This window comes from Lissotriton helveticus, chromosome 3_1, assembly GCF_964261635.1.
Source record: "Lissotriton helveticus chromosome 3_1, aLisHel1.1, whole genome shotgun sequence".
NCBI lineage: Eukaryota > Metazoa > Chordata > Amphibia > Caudata > Salamandridae > Lissotriton > Lissotriton helveticus.
In genome coordinates, this window is record NC_136061.1 from 1,050,941,937 (window position 1) to 1,050,969,442 (window position 27,506).

A 27,506-nucleotide genomic window follows, 5' to 3' on the forward strand; every position below is an offset into this window, starting at 1 on the left:
CACCAAAACCTAAATGTTTGGTGAAAATAGTCTCCCCGGGGTGGGGGTGATGATGCTCACCAGGCAACAATACGAGGGCGCAGAACAATCTCCCCAAGGTGAGAGAACAGGTTAGAGGACAAAATAGCTGGCTTTGGTTTTATTGTTCTTTTCTGCTGGGTAATTCCAGCCGCTAAGATGTCATGCCTGCCCTTGTATGCACTCTTTTCTTCGTCCAGGCCCATTGTGGGTGGGCAGAAAATTAACAGCAAATCTTTCCTATTATAATTTAAGTAATATGCTCTGCGTGCCGCATAAAGTAAAGTAAAGTAAAGTCCACATTTGTAAAGTGCACAATCACCCGTAAGCAGGCCCGGACTGGCCGTTGCAGGCACCGGGCAATCCCCCGGTCGGCCGCGAGGGTGGGGGCCGGTTTTGGGCCCCAGTGGTCCGGTTTTGTTACAGGGTCATTTTTTGCAGCATAGCTGCAAAAACGGCACTGTGACAAAATCGGCCGAAAACCGGCCCTAGCAAAGAGTGCGGTCACACCCCCCAATCCCCCAGGGGGAGGGGAGGGGTCCGGCCGAGCACTTTGCCAGGGCCGGTTTCGGTTCCCAGTCCGGCCCTGCCCGTAAGGGTCTCTAGGCGCTGGGGGCCGTCGGGAAGATTAAGCGAGCTATTGCCCAGAGTCACATGGTGCTGGGCTAACCTGCCGCCGGAGCCGGGGATCGAACCGTGTGTAGTGCGCGAGGTCAGGGCCTCGCACGTGGTATAAGTAATGCAAAGACTGGACACACACACTAGCTGGAGGGTATGCCGGAAAGACCCCGAGTGGTCTTCCGCGCTTTTATTATATACCTCGGGGCGTGCCCGTCCCGAGGGTGAAGGCGTGCGTGTGTGTGTATCGGATACAATGTTGTTTAGAGGCCGGGTGGCTCTCTACATCCCTCCTTCAATTTAGTTCATCTTATAGACTGCTCATACACATAGCTAAGGGGAGGTCCACACAAAGTCTCGGAGTCTTTGGCTGGGCCCAGGATTGGGCCGCAGGTGATATCGGTGGTTGTGCTGGACAGGAGATCCAACAGCCCCGGCCGGGGCTGTTTCGTCGTCCCGGGCGGAAGGTGTATGCTCAGATGCCTCACTTCGGGGCCTGATGAGTTGACGTCCGTCTTCTCTTGGCCTGTCATGGTTCGGGGGGGACGCCGAGTTTTGGTTCCCGGGTGTTACCTCGTCCTGACAGCCTGAGTCGGCATCGATTGTTTCATCAGCGTCTCTGGGAACACCATCCGGCCTCCCTATTCTTTTGAAGCAAGACACGTTGCGGGTGACAGTCTGTTGGCCGAGACGGGCAGTCACCATCGTTCCCCGAATCTTCTCAATGGTCCATCTTTCCGGTTCAAAAGGGGTTCTGAATTTCCATCCCGGGTGGCGATCTTGCACCACCACGGTGTCTCCTTCCTGTAGTTCAGGTTGTCTGGCATGTCTCCCCTCGCTTGCCTTCTGATTTGTGACGGTTCTCCTCGACTGGATTGCAGCACCGTCTCTCTCTTCCGGGGTCCAAGTGGAGGACGTGGGGATGTTACCCCTTCGGGCCTTCTTGAACAGGACATGTGCGGGTGCACATTGTGTGGTACTATGTGGAGTCTGCCGGTATGCTCTTAGAAATTGGTCTAAAGCGGCCTCTGGGTCTTTGCCATCGTTGAGGGCGATGCGGAGTGCCCTATTGAGAGTCCGCATGAGTCTTTACACTTCGCCATTCGCTTGCGGCCACATCGGTGTGATTCTCCGGTGTTTTATCCGTAGTCCTTCCAGATATGCTTGGAATTCTCTCCCTTGAAAAGGCGGCCCATTGTCCGATTTCACTTCCTCTGGGAGTCCCATTGTGGCAAAGATGTGGTCCAGCGCTTTCTTGACTTGCCCGAATGCTGTGGAGGAGAGCAATTCCACGACAGGAAATTTCGAAAACGAGTCAACTACAACCAACGTGTGTCGACCATCCGGGAAGCTCCCGAAGTCGATGCTCAGCTGAGTCCAGGGTGTTGTCGCCGCTTCTTCAGTGATGACTGGGGCCGGAGCTGGATCTGACCCTGTAATGGTGCATGCGTGACAGGATCGCACCATGTCGTCCACCATGCGATCCATGGCTGGAAACCATACTTTGTTGCGCAATCGGGCTTTCGTTTTGGCCGTCCCTTGGTGGCCCGCGTGGGCTATCGTAAGTATGTGTTGCTGGAGGCTCGCCGGCACCACGATGAGATGTCCTCGCAGTATGATTCCTTCGTCCCCGATGCTCAACTCATGGCGGATCTGCCATAGCTGTTGTTGGGCGTGGCTTACTTCCGGTCGAAGTCCTTGTGATCCATCCAGAAATCGAGTCCAACTTCCATTCTCAAGGGCTTTCTTGATTCGGGTCAGAGTCTCGTCGTCAGCGGTGGCCTCCCCTATCTCCGGCAGGGTGAGTGTCTCTGGGCAAGCAGCCATGGACACCATGTGGACAAATTCTTCCACGACTTGCCCATCTGCCAGCGGGATTGCTTTTCTGGTTACATCTGGGTGTCTGGATAGATAGTCTGCTGGATTGTGGGCGCCCGGCCGAAAGACCAGGGTGAAGTTGTAGCCTTGTAGCTGGACTGCCCATCGTTCAATTCGCGGGGGAGCGAGTCTGGATGATCCTGTGAACAGTGGTAAGAGCGGCTTGTGGTCGGTTACGATGGTAAAGGGCTGGCCGCAGAGGTATAAGTGAAAATGGTGGCAGGCCCACTTGATGGCTAATGCCTCTCGCTCGATTTGAGCGTACCGCGTTTCAGTGTCTGTGAGAGCCTTGCTCGCGTACGCCACGGGCTTCCACTCATCCCGGCCATATTCCTGTAGCAGGACTGCACCAAGGCCCACTGGACTGGCGTCTACGACCAGTTCGGTTTTCCTGCGCGGTTGGAAGTAGGCCATCGTGGCCTTGTCCAGAAGGCTCGCCTTGATTTCCTGGAAGGCTTGGTTCGCCGCGCATATCCATTCCCACTCCTGATCCTGTCTTGTGAGTGTTCGGAGGGGCTCGGCCAGATCGGCTAAGTTGGGTATGAATCGGCCACAGTATGTGGCCATCCCGAGGAAGCTTCTTACTTCAGAAGAGTTCCTGGGTGTGCTGGCGTTCTGGATAGCTTCTGCCTTTTTCGGGTCGATTCGGAGCCCTTCGCGCGTGAACCTGTAGCCAAAGAAGTCCACGGCTTCCTGATAGAATGAGCATTTCGCTCGGTGGAGGGTTAGTCCGTGCTCTTGTAGCCTCTGTAGGGTGGCCCTGAGATGGGTGTGGTGTTCCTCCAGCGTGTTCGAGTAAATGAGAATGTCATCGCTCAGATTGATGACCCCGCTCAGCCCAGATAGAACTTCCTTAATCGCGTTTTGAAACACCTCGGCCGCTGATGACACTCCGAAGCTTAACCTCTTGTACCGTCAGAGTCCGACATGAGTGGAAAAAGTCGTGATGTATCGGCTGCTTTGTTCAAGTTCCAACTGGTGGTATCCCGCATTGAGGTCAAGTTTGGAGAACCACTTCGCCCCATTGAGGTCGGCGACGATGTCATCCATGGTGGGCGTGATGTGACGCTCCCTTTTCACGGCGGCGTTCGGCAGTCTCATGTCGACGCACAGCCTAATGGCGCCAGGCTGTTTGGGTTTGGGGGCCACCACCAGCGGGGATACCCATGGAGTCGGTCCCGACACCTTCTCGATGACGTCTAGATCTTCGAGCCTCTTTAGCTCCTCTTCCACCTGAGGGCGGAGGTTAAACGGTACTCTTCGGTGTCGCAGCGCGACGGGACGAATGGAGGTGTCTATGTGCAGTTTGACTTTCTTGCCTTTGAGCTTCCCAAGGCCAATAAAGAGAGCTGGGAATTCTTTTAACATGTTGTCGGCGTGTGATTGATGGACCTGGTTGGCGAAGAAAACCAATCCCAGGTCTTCCGCTGTGTTGCAGCTGAGCAATGTTCCTTTCTTTCCTTCGGTAATGTGGAACCGGGCCTCTGTAGTGTACTCTCCATTGCTGATGGTAGTGCTAATGACACCGCGCAGCGGCAGGGGTTCTGTGCCCCCATAGGTGTATATTCGGGCGTTCGACGGGGTCAGTGTGGGTCTGGGCGACATTTGGTCATACTGGTCAGAGTCCATGACATTCACTGAGGCTCCAGTGTCAATGAGTGCTCTGATTTCTGAGCCTTCCACGGATATCGTGCACATGGGGGTGGCCTTTTCCGAGTGGAGATCCGGCTGACATACGATATTACATACACTTCGTCATCCTCCTCATCTTCATAACGCGGCCTTCGGTCTTGGGCATGCGTGTCAGGAGGTGGGTGTTCTGGTTCTAGTGATAGTTGTCTCACCCTTGAAGTCATTGACCGAGGCCCATATCCGCCTCGTGATCTCTGTGCATTGGGCCTGTATCTTCCTCCTTGGCACACGGCGGCAAAGTGATTGAGCCTGCCACACTTCGAGCAGGTCTTTCCTTTTGCGTTGCACACGGCGGTCGCTGCGTGGTCCCCGCCGCAGTATGCACATTGAGTGTCCCGGGGTTGCCACTGTCGTGCTCTTCCGCCCGTCGGTCTTCTTTGTATCGCGTCAACGGTTTCCTCCTTGATGGGCGCCATTTTGGGCACGGCCTGCGGGGCTATGGGGGACCGGAGCGCCAGCTCCATTTTGTCCGCTCTTGAGTCTGACAGTTCGTGAGAGCGAGCGAGGACAAGAATGGCGTCCAACGTGATTCCCGGTTGCCTGAGGATGAGCTTTCTGAGTAGTTTCGATCTACACCCCACAATGATTTGGTCTCTGATTTCCTCACGCGGGTCGGCGAATGGGCAGCTGCTGGCCAGCCGGCGCAGCCTCGCGTAGTACATGTCCACGGATTCGGTCTCAGTCTGCCACGCCCGCTTAAATTTGAACTTCTCATAGTCGGTGTTCACCTGGGGGTCAAAGTGGGTATTCAGCGCGGCCACCGCCGCATCGTAGTCATCATCCTCTCCGGTGTTCGGGAGAGACTCGAAGAGGTCGTATATTTCCGGGCCTCCATAGAGGATCAAGAGCGATCTCTTCACGGTGTCATCAGTTTCTCGGGTCCCTCTAAAGTACAGGTTTAGACGCCCTAGCCACACATTCCATCGCGGCACCGCAGTTGCGGGGTCTGCAGTCTCGCTGAACGGTGGAATGGGGGCCACCCCGGTATGGGCATGACTGACCACGTGCGTGTCGGCGTCGCGACGTTGAGGTGGGCCTGCGGGCCCTGGCACTGCGGCATTCGTGGCAGGCGCTGTGGGTGCACCTCCCGTGGCGTCGTCGTTCATGCTGGTGACCCCTCCCTGGGTTCACTCCACTCCTGCGCAGGCCGCGCTGACTGGTATGGGGCAGGGTTGGTGCCTGCGCGGGCGACCAGCACACCGTGTGGGCAGATGGGCACTCACTGATGTCCTCTGGTGAAGTTGGCGTGGACTGTGGTTGTTCAATCGCCTTGAACTTATTCCCAAGGTAGGGCAGCTGTTGGCTTAGCCAATGCTTGTTTGCAGGCTCTGAGCAGGCTGTCCCCGTAGCGCAGTATGCAGCGTGTGAGGGCGGAGGGCAGGGCAGGCGTTGGAGGCTCCGCGTGGTCGGGCCTCGGGGCTGACGTGCAGCGTCTCCCCACTTCGCCCCTCCCCCGCCGGGGCAGCACGCCTCGTGAAGCGCGCTCGCGCTACGCGCAGATCGGAGGGCGAGCCCCCAGGCAGCAGCTCTCGTAGCGCGGGGGGGGCCAGGCAGGGCCGCGGGGGTAGTGCACTCACCAGGCAGCTCCCGCCGGCTGAACACGCTCTGTCACAGGAGGCGCATGGGCGGGAGCCGACGTCGAGCGAAGGCAGCAGGCCGGCGGACGAGCTCCGCGGCCAGAGATGACACCAGGCGGCCGCAGCAGGCAGCGGGCAGCAGGTAAGGAGCGAGCAGCTCCAACAGGCAGCCAGGCACGCGAGGGGGCGGAACCGGCCTCGTCGCCAGTGTAGTGCGCGAGGTCAGGGCCTCGCACGTGGTATAAGTAATGCAAAGACTGGACACACACACTAGCTGGAGGGTATGCCGGAAAGACCCCGAGCGGTCTTCCGAGCTTTTATTATATACCTCGGGGCGTGCCCGTCCCGAGGGTGAAGGCGTGCCTGTGTGTGTATCGGATACAATGTTGTTTAGAGGCCGGGTGGCTCTCTACATCGTGGTCCCCAGATTCCAGAGTCAGTCGCCCTGGCCGCGGCGCCACACCTCTCCCCAGTCATCCGTGATATTGACGACATTTTTCATCTTAGGAGTGGCGTTCCAATCGCAATATGTATGAGCATTGTTTCATAGCTTAGTAATAGTTATGGTTGTATACACCAATAAAGTGAAAAGGAATAGATAGTACAGCAGCTGTTTCGTAAACCGCGTGCAATGCCCACACGGTGGCGCTAAAACATGGCATACGACAAATCAGTGCAAACTGGAAAGCGGTGACTTTGAGGACTCGCGTTTGCCGAGAATACAAATAAGGTGGGTCGTTGTTGTGATTTGAAGAAATCGGGAATACTTGTGCCTTTGATGATACTCTGAAGCCCGGGGTTCGATGACACCATGGTGTTCTTTCACTTTATTTTTTTGCCATCACAACCAGACAATTTCTGATAAACTGGGGGCCTATCACATAAAGAGAGAACGTAGATTGGATCTAAAAACATTTTTTTTGCATGTCTTTGGGGGTTCAGCCACTACAAAGAGCCCGAAAGGGTCGGCTGGCTTTCTTCAGGACCAGTGACCACACACTCTTTGTGTCAGTGAAATATATTCATGCTGTACCCTTTTTGCATGCCTTACAAACAATTAGTGATACAAAGCCCCTTTAGAGTATCTGCAAAAATAAACGAATGCAGACTTGATTATTACTGGAATGCTTTTTCATCTTGGACCAGGGCCCTATTTGTGAGATTTGTTATATTCATTGCGCTACTAAGTAAAGGTAAGACCTTTACACAAGTGTTCGTGTAAAGAACTATTTGATAATTATAATATGACAAAACTGGGTGACACTCAGTGCCCCATGCTGAAGTGAGAACCGTAAAGTCTGACAGATGGTGTAATACACGATTGCGCTTCACCACATGCAGTTTTTGTTAAACATACGACTTTTCGTGGCAAACTCTAGTGACTCATAGTCTTAGAGCTGGGCAGACCCTATAGTCACACTCTGTTAAACAAGGATAGAAACTCAAATATAAAACCCCATTTGGGGTTTATCATCCTCTTCACGCTTTACAATTATAGATTGTTTTGCAAATAAGCTATCAAAAGCATCCCCAAGATCCCCTTTCACCTAACTAAGGGGCATATTATCAAGAACGGCGTTAAAAATTATTGCCGGTTTAGCGGCAGAAAACTGCCGCTAAAGCGGCGATAATGGGCTTGATAATATGCCCTTGAGAATTCCAATAGAAGTCCATGTTCTGGTGTGAACATGGGCTTCTATTGGAATTCTCCGGGGCATATTATCAAGCCCATCATCGCCGCTTTAGTGGCAGCTTTCTTCCGCTAAACCGGTGATAATTTTAACGCCGTTCTTGATAATATGCCCCTTACTTCACTAAGAGTATACACCGTCTGAGGACCAACTCGTGCCCTCTGAGCCCTACATCTTGCTATTTACTGGTGTGGGGGCTTATCAAAAGCGAATGGGTCATGTGATGCATCAGTGCACGTGCCAACATTATCACGCCTGGGTCAAGTGAAACGATGCAATTTGCATCATTTTCAGAGGTATGTGAGAAGCCGTCAGTTCATATAGCCATCAAAAAGAAAGGGGTAATTCGTGCCATTATGTGCATAAAAGGTCTGATTATTTATGTTGTGTCTACAGCCAAACGTGTGCCACAAACTCTGTATTATGCACAAAGTGTTTATATCCAGATGGTAATTCTCTTTGAACATAAAGAAGACGCCAGTATGATAATTGTCTCTCGCTGTATTACACATGAATACATGGTCAGTTTGACTACCCTTTTTATGTTAATATGATATTTATTGCCCCTTTCGATCTGTGTTGTTATATCTAGAAGACCTTCTCCTAGGACATGGACGCTCGGCACATTTCAGCAGTGTACCCATGTAGACAGTCGCGGCCGGCATGGCGTGCCGGTGAGCAGGTCACGTGGGTGGGGATAGGGTCGCACAAATAAAAAAAAAAACAACAAAAAAAACAACAAATTAAACTTTCTGTTGCACCGGGTTGCTGCTCCTCTTCTCAGGACAGAAGCACAGCCAGGCCCCACTAACAAATTACAATGCTGCATTGCAGCATTGTGATTGGTAGGCACCCAGGCTCCCCAGGCCAATCACAATGCTTCAATTCAGCGCTGTGATTGGTTTTGAGCTTCCCTGTTGGACGCTCAGCCGGGGAATGGGGGCCTGGGCTTGTTCTCCATGCATGCTGTAATGCAGCCTGCATGAAGAAGGGGGAAAGATGCCCATGACTTTTTTGGGCATTCCGAGAGGGCTGACTAAACAGTCATTGCGCACATAGGAGTGGACAAACCACTCCTGACCCCTGCCCCGTGAACAGAGCAGCCCCTCCTACCAGCTCACCCACAAAGCAGCAGAACATGTCACGAAGCATAAAGTGATAATAATTTGAAGTTATTATCATTTTATGCTTCTTTGCTCTGCTTAAAAGAAGTGGGGGTGACACTCCTCCGCCATAGCGGAGGAGCCGCCACCGCATGTCCATATGTAATGTATTTCATCACAACCATCTTTCTAACTCAGATCTGACCACTTTGATCTGTAATCAATCTATTAAACTCGAGTGCTGTTAAATAGGTCATAAACCTAGCCTATTGTCATAAATTGTCAGTGATCATGGGTTATTATATATATAGATACAGCCTTGGAGGATGTTATCATTTAATCCTTCCTTGTGGGTTGACAATCTGAAGAGAATGTTATCATTTAATCCATCATTGTGGGTTGACATGCTTGTGGGTTGAAAATCATTGCTCCTTTTCAAATAGTGTACATTCAAATTTGTAGGTGTCATTACCCAACTGCTCAATCACAACCCATCTTAAATCATTAGTATTATGCCCCTTGGTTATGAGGTGTCCTACCAATTGTGTTGTGTTCTTTTATATCAAAAATGTCTATTTTATAAAAGTGTAGTATATTACAATTAACCCTGGGCGAAGCACTACGCTACGCTCGCTGAGTTTGCGAAGTTTTCGCAACTTCGCACTACGCGAGCTGCACGTAGCACAGTGCGAACATGCGTAGTGCAGCGTAGCGTAGTGCAGCGTAGCGTAGTGCAGCGGTCATTTTTTGCTTGTTCGCGGTCCTGAACGTCATGTTCGCGACCGCGAGCAAGCAAAATGGCATTGTGAGTGGTTGCGCATGCTCGCGACCGCTCTCAATGAGAAACTACCTGTTCGCGTTGAGAAAGCTGCCGCTCGAGTAATAATCTACTCGAGCAGCAGAAAACTACAGCTCGCACTGTGCAAGATGCCGTTTTCAATGCTTGCACAGTGCCGGATGCTTGTCCGCACTGTGCAATCATTGAAAACGCATCTTGCACAGTGCGAACATGCTACTACGCAGCTCGCGTAGTGCTACGTCAAGTTCGCGTAGTGCGAAGTGCACTTCGCGTAGCTTCGCGTAGCGCTACTTCGCGAACTACGCCCACCCTTAATTACAATGATGTTTGAAAATGTTTTGAAAAACTTTCTTCCCGTCATTCCTATGTATTGTAGGCCGCGTTTAAATAACCTGTTTTGAATTATATAATTCATTTGTTTTCTAGTAGTCCATACTGAAGATAACCATGAGTCAATTGTTCGGGTTGTAGTCATAGGATGGCAAACACTGCAGTGGCCAGGTGGCTATTTGTCTATGTATTGTGTCATGATCAGTAATAGTTCCCTTGGGTATTATGTGGACCAAGGCATCCCTTAAACTCCTGGCTCATTTATATGGGAACATCGGTAGCTCCTATGTACGGGACCCTTTGTTCACAATGTGCCAATTCTTCTTGATGATCTTTTTAACCAATTGGAAGCTATATTAGGGGCTGTTACACACATCAGTCTATCTTCCAAAGGAATCTCTTATGATAATTTCTACCAATGCTTCTCTGTCTTGATTTCTGGCCCTCTTTTAACATATTTGTATGACTTTTTCTGGATAGTTACGTGTCCTTATTTTTTCGGATAGATTTTCTGCTTGTGTTTTGAAATCTGAGACTTCGCTACAGTTTCTTTGAAGGCATTAAAATGACGTAAACTGGCAAATTATGAACGATTATTTCTGTCTGTAGGTTTATGCTATCCATGTGTAGAGTCCTCTCACTGATAATACCTTTGGACCGTGTGCAGTAGAGGTTTGAATGCTTGGCCTGTCCTGTACCCAATCCCCCTTGAGTGACCAGCAGCATCCACCATACACAACTTTCTTGACCAACGATCCAGATAGCACTAACTTTTGATCTTTAACCCGTTGCATGCTCATGACGAGCTGAGCTCGTCATGATGCACGGTTGAGCTGCACTCATGACGAGCTGAGCCCGTCATGACCTTTGGAAGGTTCACACGCGGGGATAATTTCCCCGCTGTGCTGAACGTTCCAAAATGGGTGTGGTCATGACGAGCTCAGCTTGTCAGGAGTGCAGCTCCACTGTGCCTCATGACGAGCTGAGCTCGTCACAAGCACGGCGGCCCCCTCCCACCCGCACAGCAGGTGAAAACGCTCCGCAGCCAAGGGGTTAATTCTCCACAAAACATGCTGAATGGATTAACACCAAATCACAAAGGGCATGCTTTTGGAGTACAGATCTAGCTTTCTGCAAAATTTGGTGTAATTCTACTGTTTGTTTTTCCTAAAAGGCTTCCTAAAATTTCTATGGGAAATTTCATGAGGAAAACTTGGTTTGTAAACTCCCTTTTTCCCAGCATCCGCTTGATGGAGACTTTCCAGGAATGAGATCAAATGGATGAGTGTTTGTTTTAGGAAAGATTTACCAAACAGTGCCAAAGTTATTAGCTAAACAAAAATCATTCTTCCTTTTAAATCTGTGAGCTACACAGTGGTGACCACTACTGTTTAAGTATTATATTACCTACTGTCAGTCTCCAGTAGGTAGTTATAGTTAGGACCTGGTTTCCATAGTAAACTTGTTTTTTGTTTTGTCAATATCTTTGGTGCAGTTTGACAGACCTTCACAAAATATTCAAAATTAGTATGATGCTCACTTCAGAAACAGTCTTGAAAGTTTCGAGTGATTAATCAAGCGGGGTCTGAGAAAAAGTGGGGGTCCCACAACACATTTTCCCCATTCAATTTCCCATGGTGATTTTAGACATGATTGCAACCCGAACCGCTGAACAGAATTACACCAAATTTAGCAGAAAGGTAGCTGTTGGTCCAGAAAGCGACCTTTTTGTAAATTGATGTAAATCCATTCAGCATCTGTGGAGTTATTAAATAAAAAACTAATTTGGATATCTAGGGATGCGAAGGCTTCACAAACCCTCCCAAACTCGTCCTGAGATCTGATTGGCTGCCAACACTTGAACGAGGAAGTTTTGACAGCCATCTCGTGACTCAACTTCATCCAAGTCCCCCCCAAAAATGTAGAAAAAAAAGAAAAGGTGACAGGGTATGAATACCCCAAACCTGTAGCCTTGGTCCTGGGGACAAAGGGGACCCCGGCAGAGCAAAAAAAGCATAAACATTTTTTTTGCTGAAAATCTTGGTGGATCTGTGACTCTGGCGAAAAGAAAAAAAACCAAGCGCTGAACCCCGTGCTTGTTTTGAAAAAAGCCCCCGGACGGGCCAAGACCTAGGGGCATTATTTGAATAAAGGAGGGGGGCTCATGGGGCCTCCCTCCTGAGCTTCTTGGAAGCCCTGGGTCCACCACCTTCCCCATGCTTTATATTTTAAAATGGAGGGGAGCCTTGTGGACCCTTCTCCATGGCTCCCTATAAGCACCACCACCTTCCCGAGGCTAAATAATGGCTAAAGGGCGGGCCCACGGACACCCCCAGTGCCCAGGGACCTCTACCTCTCCGGGGCCAAATACTTTTTAAACAATGGGAGAGGGCCTGTGCAGCCCCCATAATGGAGCCATATATGGCCCTGGGGACCCCCACACCCCTGGGCCAGCTCCTGTTATATCCAGTGGTGCCCACCCATGGGACATAGCTGTTTGCTTTTGCTTGGTGGGAGCTCAGAGCTCCCACCAAGCAAAAGCAAGCACTCTACTTCCAGTAAGTGGGAGCTGTCAAAGTACTTCTGCTTGCTGGAAGTGGAGGTTTCATCTCTTTTCCTGACATGCAGCCTGTAAAAGAGATGGAACTATTGCTCATACACAGGATTGCTGCATTTCCAGCAGTTTGCTGTGTGCAATAGAAATGCCACCCCCGACGGGAGGCGGGAGCTGGCTGGGACCATAGGGGCAATGGTGGAGTAGCGTCACCCCACTGACTCAGAGCTGAAAAATAAAATGACATTTTATTATCATTTTATTTCTCAGCTGCTGGTTGAGCCAGCGTGTATCAAGTGGAGTGGGGCCTAGAGGGAAGAGGAATGGAGTGGTATGTGCACTTCTAAATGCACATGTCTGTTTGGCCGTCCGTCTTAGGTCCATTGCAGGGGTGAACAATAATTTACTCCAGTTAAATTACATGCAAACATGAACGTCAATTCACCAAAATGCCTGGGGTAGCGAAAGTGACTTAACATGCTCCTTGACCTTCACTTTCACTCACACATACACATGCTTGTACATACACACACATTCATACATCCATACACACACACACACTGCTTACACATGCACACACATTCACACATACACACCCTCTTTCTTACTAAACACACTCAAAACTGCAGGCATGTATAATAACATACATACATTTAAAAGCCTTTCTTTTATTACCACAGCTGCCAGGGAAAGTCATATTCCAGCTATTTGTACTCCATTTTTATTAAACTAACGGCAAATAATGTAATATTATTCACTATTAGTAAAACACAACAAAAATGAGGTGAGTGAATCCCCCACTGACGTCCATAAGGACGAGCTGCTTCTGTTCCTGACGCTGATTTGTCACTGCCAACGCTATGGTGGCAAGGGCAGTGCCAGGAGTCACACAGGGCATGCCAGGGGTAGCAGCAGCGACCCCTGGTCACCCCTAAATGACGTTCATGCATTCAAATGAGACAGAAGCCCCTTTGAATGATTCTTGACAGTAAATTCGATTATTAAATTGTCTTTGATGAATTGCTACACCGTTCTGGAACCAGTAAACAAAACCGTGCCATTTTTTTTGTCCTTGAATTGCCCTCAACAAATCATGTTCAGGGCACAGATGATGCCTTGTTTATTATTTTTGTTGTAAGAAACTAATTTGATCTCAGAACTTTCTGCCCATTCTTGTTCAATGCGTTTAGCTATCAGGTGTCTCCAACGGATGGTCCGGGGCGGACCCAGTGCACATTTCTAGGACATGTGCAAGAAGTGGTCATCCTGAAAGTCAGATGCTGATAATTTCTCTGGAAACTTTGTTGAATGCCCCTGATGTCTTCCGAAAGATAACGCCTGATTTTTGTTCCCAACAGAATCGGAATTTAGAGAAATGTTTACCTAATCACAAAAGGGATTGAATTGCAAATTCAAAATAACAGGTGTATTTGTAAAGCACACGATTACCCGAAGGTGTCCTGGCGCTGAATAACAGGGGCCTTATTTATGAAGGACTTGCGCCGCCAGTGCGTCACTTTTAACATGGGAAAAAGTGACGCACCGGTGGCGCAAGGCTTTCATAAATGAGGCCCCAGATGTTTATTGTTACCCAACTCAGTGGTACTCATTTGATCGACCTCAAATGGATGAATGGCTGAGTGGACCCACCAAGATTTGAACCTGTGACCATGAGGTCAAACAAAGACCCCTGCAGTGGCTGCTTTAGTCAAATGAGCCACCAGACATAGCAAAATGACTACTGCAGGCACATTGTAGATTTCTTTTCAAATGGATTGTTAACACTGCAAAATTATAATCCCGAAATTAAAGCTAAAGACAAGCGAGAAATAGATAAAACCACTCCACTGTAATTGACGTTAATATTTAATCTGTAATAAATTAAGATGGATTCTGTAATTTTTTTATAGTTTATTTTTTAACAGAGAAAAGACTACAATATAAATGAGTAAGCATTATTTCTCATAAGTATATACCTATGAAAGCAGAAATTCGGTGGAAAGGGTCTAAAGGTTTCAGAAAATGATGTGCTGAAATATTTATCCATTTTTACCGAAAGATGGAGAGAGATTAAATGCAATTTTGTATTTTAATCCCAAAAATACAGGCATCTGTACTGGACCGATGCAGGGACAAACCGAATAGAGGTGGCCTTGCTGGACGGAAGATACAGGAAATGGCTCGTTTCATCTGAACTGGACCAGCCGGCAGCCATTGCTGTCAATCCTAAACTTGGGTAAGATTTGTTCTCATCAGCATGTGGGCTACATATGATAGGGCAGCAAATGCTCAACTGGCAACAGTTCTAAAACAAGCAACATCAAAGCAATTGGGTCTGGGGTGCATTTTCAGTCCTGACCAAAACATTAAATACAATCCTGCTGCTCTGAAAAAAGAAACAAATTACAATTGCTTTAAGAAAAATATAAACTAGAGAATAAAATGCATCTGTGAGATGATTTCATGTAGCATTGAGATGTAAAATAGCCCCTCGTGCATTAAATACAAACACTCTATAGGAGGCTTAATGACACATCAAAGAGTCAATAGCATGAGATGAGAAAGTAACAGTCCTCTGCATCGAGACAAAATCCACTCTTTACTTAAAAAAAATGGTAAGAATAGTTTAGCTGAGAAGTGCACCGTCCAGCTAGAACTAAAAACAAAGTTGCAAAGCACAGGGGAGGCCTCTGTGGATGTATCGTTCCCCAGATAAAGGTAGCAGATGTGAGATTAACCCCTAGCAACAGTCTGTGTGATTTTAGTGATAAACAGGAGTTGCAGTGCAGAGAGTTGCATAGCACCTTCTGACACCCTTGATGTCAAATACGTTTTCAATTTAGCTCAGTATCTTTTTGACAAAATGGAAAATATGTTATTTTATGCCATATGTGGAGACTCATCTTTTCACCCAAACCAGAAGTTGAGAGTGTCCATTCAGTGCTACTTCGGTTTAACAAAGGCCCTCGGTGGCATGCTATGACAGAGTGCAGGGTACTAACTAAGGACTCTGAAAACAGGCCCCCAGACTGTTTCAAAACTTCAGAATTAGAAGCATGGCTTAATCTGGACAGCCTTGTTAACATCCATACATTTGTAATCAATAAACACACCCCAGCACCCCATCCCCACCCAGTAATGTAGCAAGGATGCCATGCACTCTGGTGCATGTAATGGGGAAATCAACATTTAACTGCTGTTGGGGTATTACAAATACTGTAATTGCCAGAGTTCAGTGGGCACCTGCACCCCCTGTACCAATGGCAGATACGCCTCTGTCCCCACCTGTCCCCGCCTTGAAAAGGAGAATACTGTTCTCATTTTGCCATGAACGCAGAGGGTGCAGTAACATGGCAAATCTGGCTGGCGCTTGAATTCAAGAGGGCCCAAGTTAAAATAATGTAAAAATGTAAATCCAGTACTTGTATAGCGCATGGCTCACCCCATAGGAGTATCCGTCACTGGGGGGCATTGGGAAGATTAAGCGAGCTATTGCCCAGAGTCGCATGGTGCTGAGCAGACCCCTGCTGCCAGAGCTGGTGATCAAACCATGAACCCCAGTGTCTGGCGTCAGTCACCCTAGCCGCGGTGCCACACCTCTCCCAAATTTGTAATCAGAGAGGTTTTTAATGGGATTCAAGATTACTGCTGTTCCCCACCCAGTCCTGTAAAGTTAGCAGTACAGCACAGCAGCAGTTCACTTTCACCCTTGTAAAAAGACTAGCATTTTAGAGGTAAAAGTACTTTCAAAATCTACAGGAGACAATGGAGGCACTTACAGCGACATTAGCCATAAGGAGTGATCAGAGCAGCGGGCTCTTCTCCAGAGTGGGCCAAATCTACTGCATGCATAGATGAACACTAGGTACCGAGGGGGTTCAGGAGTCATTCGGCAAGTATTAATCACAAGCTGTGCAATACATGAAGAAAGTACTTCAAAGATCCCATTTTATCCTTCTTCACATGCACTCCTTGATGTAGATAACTCCAAGAACTGAAAGTGAAATGCATTTGTTCTGTGCAGCAGAACATAAAAACAGGGATCGGTAGAAAGATTGAAAATTACCTCAGTCACTGGTAATCCCTTTGGGCTGTGTTCAAGCCCAGTGTTAGTTTTGCTCACTGCGTAACCACAGGCAGGGAACAACCATATCCAAACAGGGCTGGACTGGGAACCAAAACCGGCCCTGGCAAAGTGCTCGGCCGGCCCCCCACCCCCCAGGGGGCGTTGTGGGTGCCACCAAACTCTTTGCCAGAGCCGGTTTTCGGCTGATTTTGTTACAGGGCCGTTTTTGCAGCAACGCTGCAAAAAAAGGCCCTGTAACAAAAAAAGGCCCCCAGTGGCCCAAAACCGGCCCCCACCCTTGCGGCGCACTGGGGGATTGCCCGGTGCCCACAACGGCCAGTCCGGGCCTGTATCCAAATCAGCCTTGGTCCCATTCCAGAAGGTACAGTCCGTCTGCATTGCTGGTCCACCCAGCCCCCCCACACACCACGAACAGGAACAAAGGCAACCACAGGCTAGTTTTGACTCTGTTTGGCCTCATCAGCCTCAGTCGTGTGGTACAGGAAGCTTTTTTTGTCCTCTTACAGTCATCATTACATCTTCTACAGAGTTTGTGGAAGGATCACTGACATAGTTCAAGCATTTGCCCAAAGTCCACTTGAGATAATCACAAAGACTATTTAAAGTAAGGGCATTGTTCAGACCGTCCCCATAATACTGACGTTTCCTCATTTACCAATACCCTATTCTAGGAATTGCCCAGTTTATAGTCTAGCAAACCTTTCAATAGTCTTTGCTCGAGAGCGGTATAACTGCTTGAATCGCTTCTTGAACTCTGAAGTTGAAAGCTTATCCTTTTCTCTGTGTTGTGATTGCAGGCTCATGTACTGGACTGACTGGGGAAGGCAGCCGAAGATTGAATGTGCCTGGATGGACGGTCAGCAAAGACGAGTTCTGATATCAGAAGACCTCGGCTGGCCGACGGGCCTTACCATTGATTATTTAAACAATGACAGGATCTACTGGAGTGACTCTAAAGAAAATATCATCGAAACCATGAAGTACGATGGTACTGAAAGGAGAACTGTTTTAATTGGAGGTAAAGATACAGGACTTGAATTGAAATCCTAAATAACATTTTAGCTTCTCATTCAAACATCACATATCAGGAAACACATGAAAGAAGAAATAGGAAAATCCACATCAGCAAAGCCTGCTACCTACTTTCAAAGCAAAAGGGGTTCTTTCTTTTGAGTCTAATGTGTCAACCACATACTCAGTTATGAGCTTACATTTGTCACATTAACGTGTAGCAGCAGCACACTAGCAAACATTAGTAAGTGAGTCTGAGGGAAATTCATTTGTAGTCTTGCAAGTTCATATTGTCTTCTGCAAATCCACCCACTTTACTTCTCTGGTTTGCCATCTGCTCAGGTCACTCATTCATCTGCTCAAGATAACAATAGCTATATAATTACCTTGACGATGCAGTAGTACACAGTGAAGAAGCAATATTTTGGTAGGTAGATATTTCGACTGTGATATAGTAACCTATAACCCATCGGTGCAGCCTCTGCAGTTGTACTGATGGCAGGGTATGGCGGGCCCATTGACCAACGCCTACATCTCTCCTCTACTAGCCAATGAAATTCCAGGGGGACTATTTTCTTTGCCTGCATTAGGGACATTGGTGCACTTGATAACCATCTGGTTGGAGTGTTACAAATGAATAACATTCCCTAAGGGCATACCTATGCAATTATGTGTGTCCATCTGCATGTGGAGCTTGGCGCATTATCTTTTTTTAATGAATTTGGTACTTTTCCAGTTTTAATTTATCTAAAGATCAGTTCACCAAATGTCAAGGTACCCACCGCCTGCTTCCATATGCAGATTCCGTTCGCAGCAATCTGCAAGTGTGCCATCTGGGCCTCTCTGCACACCAGCACCAAAGGTTAATTGTGGGCATACGTATACAATGACTGATGTGAGGTGTGGCAGTCATTCCTATTCCCAGGGGAGAATAGATCATCCATTAAAGCCAGGCTGATGAACAGCGACCACACGCATGTGTTGTAAATTTGGCTCATATGTCTCTGTGCCATACAATCAAAAGTGTGATTATGTCTTAAAACACATAATTAAAACACCCTATGTAACCCTAGAATACATGGTCAAAGGTTGTACACTATAACATTTGAACAGACATTTGCAATGTAGGAACTAGGCTCAAGTACATATGATTTGCTTTGGAACAGCCTTGTTTGTTTTTTATGAATCTTAAGTTTCGCAAACTTTGCTGATAATGTTTGTTGCTACATGTGAGTTTTGATTTTGCTTGCGGAAAATCGATCACTGTCAGGCTGCGCAGTCCAAACAGAGTTGGCATTTTATCATGTATTTTCAGTAGTTACCTACATTTTGGTTCCTCACGTGTTTTTTTGTGTTTGATAAGACCTCGGAAATCCTTATAGCCTGGATGTCTTTGAAAGCCATCTCTACTGGACAACGAAGGAGAAGGGAGAAGTGTGGAAAGAGGATAAGTTTGGGAATGGAGGAAAAACCAAAGTGCTGACCGTGAACCCGTGGCTCACGCAAGTGCGAGTCTACCATCAACACAGGCACAACCATTCAAGTAAGTTCCTTTGATTCACAATGTGATGCAATCTGAGGGAGAACAGAAAATATTGACACTCACACCATTGTTCTGAGGCATAGGGATTTAAAAATATGAACCTATAAACTGAACATTTAAATAAACATACTCAACACAAACGTACTGTGAAAAGCAAATAACATGGCTTAAAGTATCAGTCATAAAAACAATGCGACTAAAAGCACAACAAGTGTAGACCCATAAAATAGCTGAAATACTGTGGGCAACATGTAGGCAAAATCCATGACACAATTCACTTAAAATGGGGAGTAACAGGCAGTTGTAGGCTTACATCTAAGATTAGAAAACTTGACCACATATTTGAAATTCTCAAAGCCCACAGGCACTCTACTCAGAAATATATGAGTTTTCCCTATTTCCAGATGTGCCTGTGTCTTACAGACGTGGTCCTGCACCCATTTCACAGGAAGAGAGTTTGACGAGGGGAGAATTGTGGTCCTTTTTCTCTTTTTATGGTCCGCGTCGATAACATTTTTTCATTTGTTTAAATCCTTTTGTGTGCATCCCTTGAAAAAGATGAAAATGTTAAGGACACTTTCCCACTTTTACTGCACACCTGACAAAATGTTAATGGCAAGAGCAAATTTAGGCATCTATGTTTCTGGCTCTGGAAGTCAAGAGAAAATCAATTCAACTGGTGTATAATCCGCCATAGTATACAACATCTCCACATGCAAAGACTCAGGAGTTCCTTATTCTACAAACCAAAATGTGCCATTTGCGAGTCCAGGTAAACCTTTTTGGGCATTCATATTCACTTGAGCTCATCCACTTTTTTTTAGAATTTGCTCTTATAAACATAAGAGCAAATTCTAAAAAAAAAATGGAGGACCATATCCATATCCGACCTATCCATATCCAGTGATCTAAAAAAGTCCAAATTAGTTTGTCCACTAGGTTCAATAAAATCAACTTGTGTGATTCAGGGAGTGAAATCATAAGAACAAGTGCAGTCAACCAGAATTAAAGTTTTCAAAAGCCAGAAACAGCCCTCTTCTAACTTAGTACCACAAAGACCATTCAAGTTGAATTTTTCAGGCAAAACAAGTATGATCTCTTTATTAGCAAGAAAGCTCCAGAAAATACATTTCCAAACATGAGTAACCATGCCATTAACTTTCCCTCTTGAGGCAACATGCTGTTCTATCAGTTTCAGGCTCGGCCTTTCAGTGGAATAAGCTCGAGGGGAAACTAATACCAAACAATACCAACTGAAATGTACAATGACGAAATTTGTGTCAGCGAAAGTATTTAAAGCACTTATGTACTGACATTTGATTGAATGATTTATTTTCCAGTTTCCAACCCCTGTAAGGATGTCTGCTCCCACCTGTGCTTGCTGCGACCAAGAGGATACACGTGCTCTTGTCCACAGAGCTCACGGTTTATTGAAGGCAGTGACACACAATGCGACGCAGGTAGATCTACCATCAAAGTGCAGACATCTAATGAGGATTATCATTTTTTTGGTATCATTTAGACATGGAATCTTGTGATGGTGGGAAGTATGATTTGTTTGATAGCGGTGGTTACTGTTTTATACTTTAGGTTGCACTTCACACATTCACATAATAAGCGTTTATCACATACATGACTAACATCACTCTCTCGTTGCTTATGGCAGTCTGAGAAATACCCACACCAATTGAACTAAAACATAAATATTTTGCAGATTGCAAAAATTGATGACTCACAAATGCGTGTGAGTGGAAAACAAAGTCTTATTTGTGTGCGACTGATGTATCTGATTTATCATTGACTCCAAACACTTATGTTTTTCATTTATTCCTGAGTCAGATGAAATCATAGAAATTTAGGCCATAGTTCTTGAAACTGTTCCTCATAATTCCACGCAGAGAATTATCCATACGGATGCCTTGAAGCTTTTCTCACTTTGTGATGCGGTGTCTGCTAGATTCCTATGCTGTATATTGTATAACGTTTCTTTCTCCTAGTCCTTCTAACGCATCCCATAGCCTTTTCTTCTCCAAATGTTTCCATTTTTTACCGCATGCTCTGTACCTTACCTTTCCTCTCCCTCCTTATTCTTCCCTTCTCTTCCTGCACCTTTACACCTTTCTCTACCCTCACATACCTTCCATTGGTTAGCCACAAATCATTTTTAACTCACCTCATTTAATCCTTATCCCACCTTTCATTGTCTACTTCCAATATTTTCAATTCCCATTTCTCATATTTTTCCTTACTTAGGTACCCCGCTCACTCCTTCCAATTCTTGTTCACCCTTTTCTTCTTTCTCATTCATTCCATAATCCACTTCTCACACAGTGTCCAATGCTAACAAACTAGTGTCTTTATTAATTGCCTAATTTCCCCTATTCTCTCCCTCTTTCATTTAATGCTTCACAAAACTCTGAAGAAGAGGTTAATACAATAGTACATGTTGCAGATGTCAATTCCTTCATAATTTTAAAAACTTCAGCTAAGTTAATGCCCGAAGTTTAGAAAGCGACACAGTTAGATTATTCATTGTAACCTGGAAACTTTTCTTTTAGTGGTTTATACACAGCTTTTTACATCAGTGAAAGCTTGAACGTCCCTGATTGGCATTGAATGTATGACATTACAACGCTGCTTTTACATCGCATGCCTTTACAACGCTGTTTTTACAATGCATGCCTTTACAACGCATAGTGCTTTGGGGCACTGGATAGTGAATAGTTTAATTTACTATTCCAACTCCAGTCCCCGTGGATAGTAGGGAAGGTTTTGGATAGTAAATTAAACCTATTCCCTATCCTCCGGCGCCCTCCAGCGCAATGCGTTGTAATGGTTTGCGTTGTAAAAGTTGCGTCGTAAAGGCACTGCGTGGTAAAAGTTGCGTTGTAAAGGATGTTTCCCATTGGCATTATTGCTCACATGCATGCAGAGTCTGTTTTCACTCTAGCATAAGTGATTAAAGCATGTTCCCGTATTTCTTTTAGCTTTTTTTGCTTTAAGGAGCCATCACAATAAAAAGTCTCTTTAGCTGCTCAGTGTTGCAGTGTGCATCAGCAGCACCTACCTTATGTATCATCTTAGATTGACACTACAGGGGTCACAAATACATTGGGAACAAAGGGGCACATTACGATACCGGTGGGACCCGGTGCATGGATGTTTGAAGAATGCCTTTTTTTAGACTGTAGCTTGTGCTGTGGCCCTTTTCCTGTCCGCAGCACAGGAAGCAGTCGAAAAAGGCATTTTACGACCGCCTACACTGCGGTTTGATCAAAATATGGCGGATGGGACAGCCGACTCCTTCTCGTCCGGTATCACTCCTGCTTCGTTGGCGGCCGCACAAAATGAGCCCCAATGTAATAAATGGTAACATTGACCAATGGTGCAGTGGAGAAACATTTGATGACTATATACAATCCTACAAGCTATACTCTTCGAACATCTGAAAGCAGAGCAAATAAAGTTTGAAAATATTGTCCAGTAAAATTATTTTGTACGCATTCCATTGAAGCAGTGAGGTCTCATCTGACTCCAGTGTTGCAAATGTGTGCCATGCATCTTCCAATGCATAATAATAATAATGCACACAGACCTGGTCCTGATGAATAGACCTGGTGATTTAGATTTAGTTGATACCTTTTATTGTTTCTGTATTTTATAATGTTCAACATATTGTAAGAACATGTGTTGAATTGTATTATTTTACATTAAACTGCTCACAGTTGGGTAGAAGTAATTTTCTTTGTATCTAATTAGTGCACATCTTATCATATGGTACTTACTGTGGGGACCTGCTCCAATAAAGAAAATAAGCAGTTGAAATTAAAAAAAAACATATAAATCCTATTGTATTCAGTAACTGCAGTTTTATATGTTCAGTGCAAATATGTTGAAGTACTCCAGAACGAAATGCAAAATAGCATTTCTCTTCATGAATTGCAAAGAAATAGGGGAAGGGAGGCGATAATTTCTACCAAAATTATAAAAAAGTGGAACGGAAGGCAAAACTCCATAAATGAAGGTGCCGGCATAATCTCTCCCACCTCCCTGCTCTTTCACAGCAAAATGCAAACAGAATGACCTGGGCTGCATGTATTCTGCGTTTCTCATTTTTATGTTATTGTAGAATTAACTGAGGTATGGTGTGTCCCTGTTATATATTTGTCATGTAAACGAATGGCTTGCTGTTGGTCAGGCATGAATGTTTCATATACCCTAGCATGTACTGAGAAAGCCTCAGCACTTCCACCCCTAGCATTAAAAGTACAATATGCATGTCTTGCTTTGCCAAATGGGCTCATTTAACATATGCATGGCTTCCCATTTCCTCAGCCATCGAACCTCCCCCTACAATGCCACCCGCATGCAGGTGTATGCATGGAGGAACGTGCTCCATTGAAGGTGATCTCCCGAAGTGCAGGTAAGTCCAACTGCTGCGATATTGCCATTAAATGACCCAGTAGGACGGCCAGCAGTGGAAACCATTCCCAATGGATTGTTCTGTGTGAGCATGGTATTGGACAAAATATCGAGGTGTAAATATCGGGAGACATATATATCAGAAAATAATATTGTGATACAAAAATATTGTGATGCAAAAATACTGTTATCAATGTGAAGGGGGAAGAGGTAATGTAGGTGCGGGCTCATCCTCCTCAAAAATCATAAAGTATACTCTAATTGAAGAGCCTTACCCTCTTAACAGGAATACTGTACCAGGGAAGCAAATCATGCTTTTTATATGTAAACCCTTACCCACCAGGGTTGCCCCTTGGTGGCATGCTTCATCATTAGGTTCCTACCTGTTCTTCTGCAGAAAGAGGCATTTTGCCTCCTGTGAACTGCACGGGAGCCCTCGATGGTATTCAATCAATGTATCAAGTAAAATAGGATGAAGCATGCTGACGTAATAGCGAGATAAAGCTTTACTAAAATTATCAAGGGAATGGCAGCCCTTGGCCCACCATGAATGATAGTCAATGCTAATGCATCTTTGTTCAGAAAATAGCAGAGAAAAAGTAGTAAAAGGTTCAGATTGTCAGATAGAAAATAAGGTTATGACTTACCCCATGGTATGCACGTTATTGTGGTGTTTGTCTTTACAGTTGTGTTCCTGGCTACTCTGGAAGCTACTGTGAAATCGGATACTCTCGGGGTGTCCCTCCTGGAACAGGTAAGTCAAGACACCATGTTACAAGAAGCACTGTCATGTGCAGCACACTTGCATCACTAGTTATCGGTCACATTCCCCTCGTTAGAGTGCTTTAAACCTCTCTTTTATGTTGTGTGTTTTCCCTTACAGCAGCGGTAGCAGTGTTGCTCACAGTGATTGTCATCATAGTCATCGCAACTCTTGCCGTTGGCTCTTTCTTCAACTACAGAAAAACGGGCTCTCTTTTACCACCACTTCCGAAGTTACCGAGGTAGGTCTGACATGCATACTTCTCTGAAGGCAAAATGATCAACATTTATGCTGGTTCCACATATTATTGTTATTGCTTAGAGGAAGACTTTTTTAAGATCATGTGAGCTTTATAGCTTGAGAACCTGAAAAATATATCCTAGAATAAGGTGCCTTTGTGTCAGCCAGTACGGAGGAGGATGGAACAGTCACCGAAGAAGGGTTAACTTTTTTCAGTCAATGAGAACCCGCTTGAATGTTGTCTCCCATCCACAGGGTAAACATTATTTACAACGCTGTGTTTACACCGCACGACCTTTACCACGCTGCCATTACAACGCAAGTCATTACTACGACTTGCTTTGGATGGCGCTCTTGGTTAAGGAATATTGTGATTTTCTATTCCAACACCTTCCCTACTGTTACGTGGGCTGGAGTTGGAATAGAAAATTATAATAATCCTCAATCCACGCCCTCCAACGCAAGTTGTTGTAACGACTTGCATTGTAAAATCCACAATGCAAAGTGCCGTGATCAAAATGACCGCGTTGTACTATCATACATCCATCCACAGTGTTCAGGACCTGTGTGGTGCACTGGTTTGGGTCAGACAGGCATAGCCTGACAGTATTTTCCAGACAACGCAATGGCTTAGGTATTAATAGTTGTTCATGACTATGAAGTAATTTAAATCAATTGGTGGCAAATTACCAATTAGCTTCTGAAGGATTATACAAATTTGCGCATAGGATATGCTATATGACCTAGTCTTAAGATTACCATTTTTTTTTTTAAGGATAACTCAGCGACTATCTGATGATAAATTAAGATATAGTAAAGAATGCATGAAAGAGCTGCAATAGGTACCTGGAATATATGACAGTAAAGTTTTTGTTTGCACATGCGCAGCTGTGTGTCTTTTTGATGGACTAAAACCAAAGTCTGACGCACTCAAGATTTATTGACCAAAGGAGGAGACAGATACTTTATCTGCCTCCTTCTACATCCTATTATGCTCTGTTGTAGTAGGCGAGAAAGTGCTCTCTGCATATGCCATACCTTGTAGATACTGCCATGTTCTTCTTTTGATGATCTAATTTCTACTTAATTATGGGAACATTTGCTAAGTCTTACACCTTGAAACCATAATCATTTGTTTCTGTCAGCTTTGCAAACCACAAAGCAGGTGAAGTTAAAAAAACAAATGCTGGCAAAAAGGGGCTCTGTGCTGTGGTGGGAATGTTCCCTCTGCAGTGCCATGTACCTCTGCGCTCATTTCCTCTCAGCTGGGCAGCACATCCCTCTTTTTGCAGCTCCCAGAGGCCTCAGGAAAGGTAGATCAACAAGGGGCTCTTGTGTTACCCCACTGCTACCCAGGCAATAGCAAGGAAGTACACTTACCTATACCCACTGTACCATCCATAATGGAATGTACATCGAACTGCAGTGAATGTTGGTGGTAAATTGAAACTACACATAGGGCAAAGTCAGGGAAATTCACCGACTACACCCTGGTTCCCAGGAGTAGGTAATCACTTTGCTCTATCATATTTGGTATTAATTCACTATTCCAAAAATCCCTGCATTTTGTGATATTTTATTTCCTGAGACCATATCAGTTTACTCTGGTAGTGGGAGAGGATAGTAGTGTATCATTCTCACTCCAGTTCCCCAATGCTCAGCATATTTCATAATATTTCTTGACTTCCACTCCATAGTTCCCCCAGATATGTGCTAGTTGTCCATGTGAAAGAGCAAAGCTGACTCAAACCCACTACATAGTTGATTTCCCAATTTACCATTTGTAGTGACATTTTGATTTATGGTAAAACCAGCATGTGTCGAGTATTCTATATCTATGATGTGATAACATTTGCCCACACCATGCAAAAGCGTGTGGCATTACCACAAACAGAAGGCTGGAGGTAATCGAGCTAAAATGTGTAAATGGGGCGTAACTCTCTTACAGCTCATTATGCCTCATCTCAGACCACTAAATCATGAGGGAAAGCCCTGTCGGGTGGCATTTGCACCACATGTTTTCATGCTGTATCATCAAAAGCTACATAAGTGTCTGCAGCTTGCTGTATAACAAAAGCATAACATTCACAAAGAAGAGGTTGTTTCTCTAGAAACTAGGCACAACTTGGGTATCAAGGTGTTTTTTCATTACCACAATATGTAATTTGTATGTGTTTATGGTCATGCTTGCATGTAGTATATTTTTGGTGTAGCTTGACAGCACAGCTGTCGCCAGACAATTATGTGAGCACAAACAGATATTCACAGCTGCTGGAGGGCAAGCACTGTTTTTGTGGAAGCACGTAACGTCTGCCCAATCAACACATGTACTCCTGGCTCCCAAAATGTGGGCGGAGCCAAAGCCCCTGTCCTGGTGGTTTTCACTTAAGTGTCTGGCGACAGCTGCGCTTTCAAGCCAGACCATAAAAAGTGGAGTTCAAGTAAACAAACAGCATCATTTGGACACTAAAAGAGCACAAAGTCTTCTTCGCCATTTTTTTTAGAGTTATAGCAAGTATGCATGATAATGAGTAGAGAGCCGTCTGCTTTTAGCTACTTCATCAAGTTTCCTCAACTTTCTAATGTTTAAGAAGGTGAATTCGGATAATTTTGCAGATCATTGCTTGATATGCCATCCAAGTATTTCTGTTTCCCATATTGGAAAATGCTCTTTACAATGCCATGATTACTAAAGTTATTTATTGTTTATTCTTTAGTTTAAGCAGTTTGGTGAAGTCGACAGAGAACAGCAGCAGTAATGGGGTTACATTCCGATCTGGCACAGACATTACTATGGACGTTGGCATGTCAGGCTTTGGTGCAGACTCAACCATAGACAGAGCAATGCAACTGGTAGGTTGCAATCTGCAAATACATGTTTGGTTTTTATGTCTTTCTATAGGAAGAATAAAGCATATATTAAAATGTAAGTAACATATCAAATTTTTAGAATGCTTTTGTAGAGTAGCATGGTCTATACCTCCAAATAATGTGTGCATGCACAGATTGCATACCTAGAGTGACCACTTCACTCCATGTCATTCCATACACTGTTTCCAGTTCTAAACTTTTCAATTACAAATCAGTGTTTTCAAGTGCATTAGTGTAATTTGTTCAGCAGAAGCTAAACAAGACTAGACTACAGTTCCCCGAATATATTAGACTGTCTCAGAAAATTCC

The 27,506-nt window shown here is 45.6% G+C and overlaps 1 protein-coding gene across 1 annotated transcript in view; it reads left to right on the forward strand.

The window, feature by feature from the left end:
- Positions 1-27,506, forward strand: part of LRP2 (LDL receptor related protein 2) — a 342,167-nt gene that overhangs the window by 297,753 nt on the left and 16,908 nt on the right. Inside the window, exons 68-75 of the mRNA XM_078681616.1 lie at positions 14,368-14,496; positions 17,145-17,365; positions 18,722-18,901; positions 20,242-20,361; positions 23,237-23,324; positions 24,010-24,077; positions 24,207-24,327; positions 27,044-27,179. Coding sequence (XP_078537742.1) covers positions 14,368-14,496; positions 17,145-17,365; positions 18,722-18,901; positions 20,242-20,361; positions 23,237-23,324; positions 24,010-24,077; positions 24,207-24,327; positions 27,044-27,179 — 1,063 coding nt within the window. The remainder of the gene's footprint in view (positions 1-14,367; positions 14,497-17,144; positions 17,366-18,721; positions 18,902-20,241; positions 20,362-23,236; positions 23,325-24,009; positions 24,078-24,206; positions 24,328-27,043; positions 27,180-27,506) is intronic.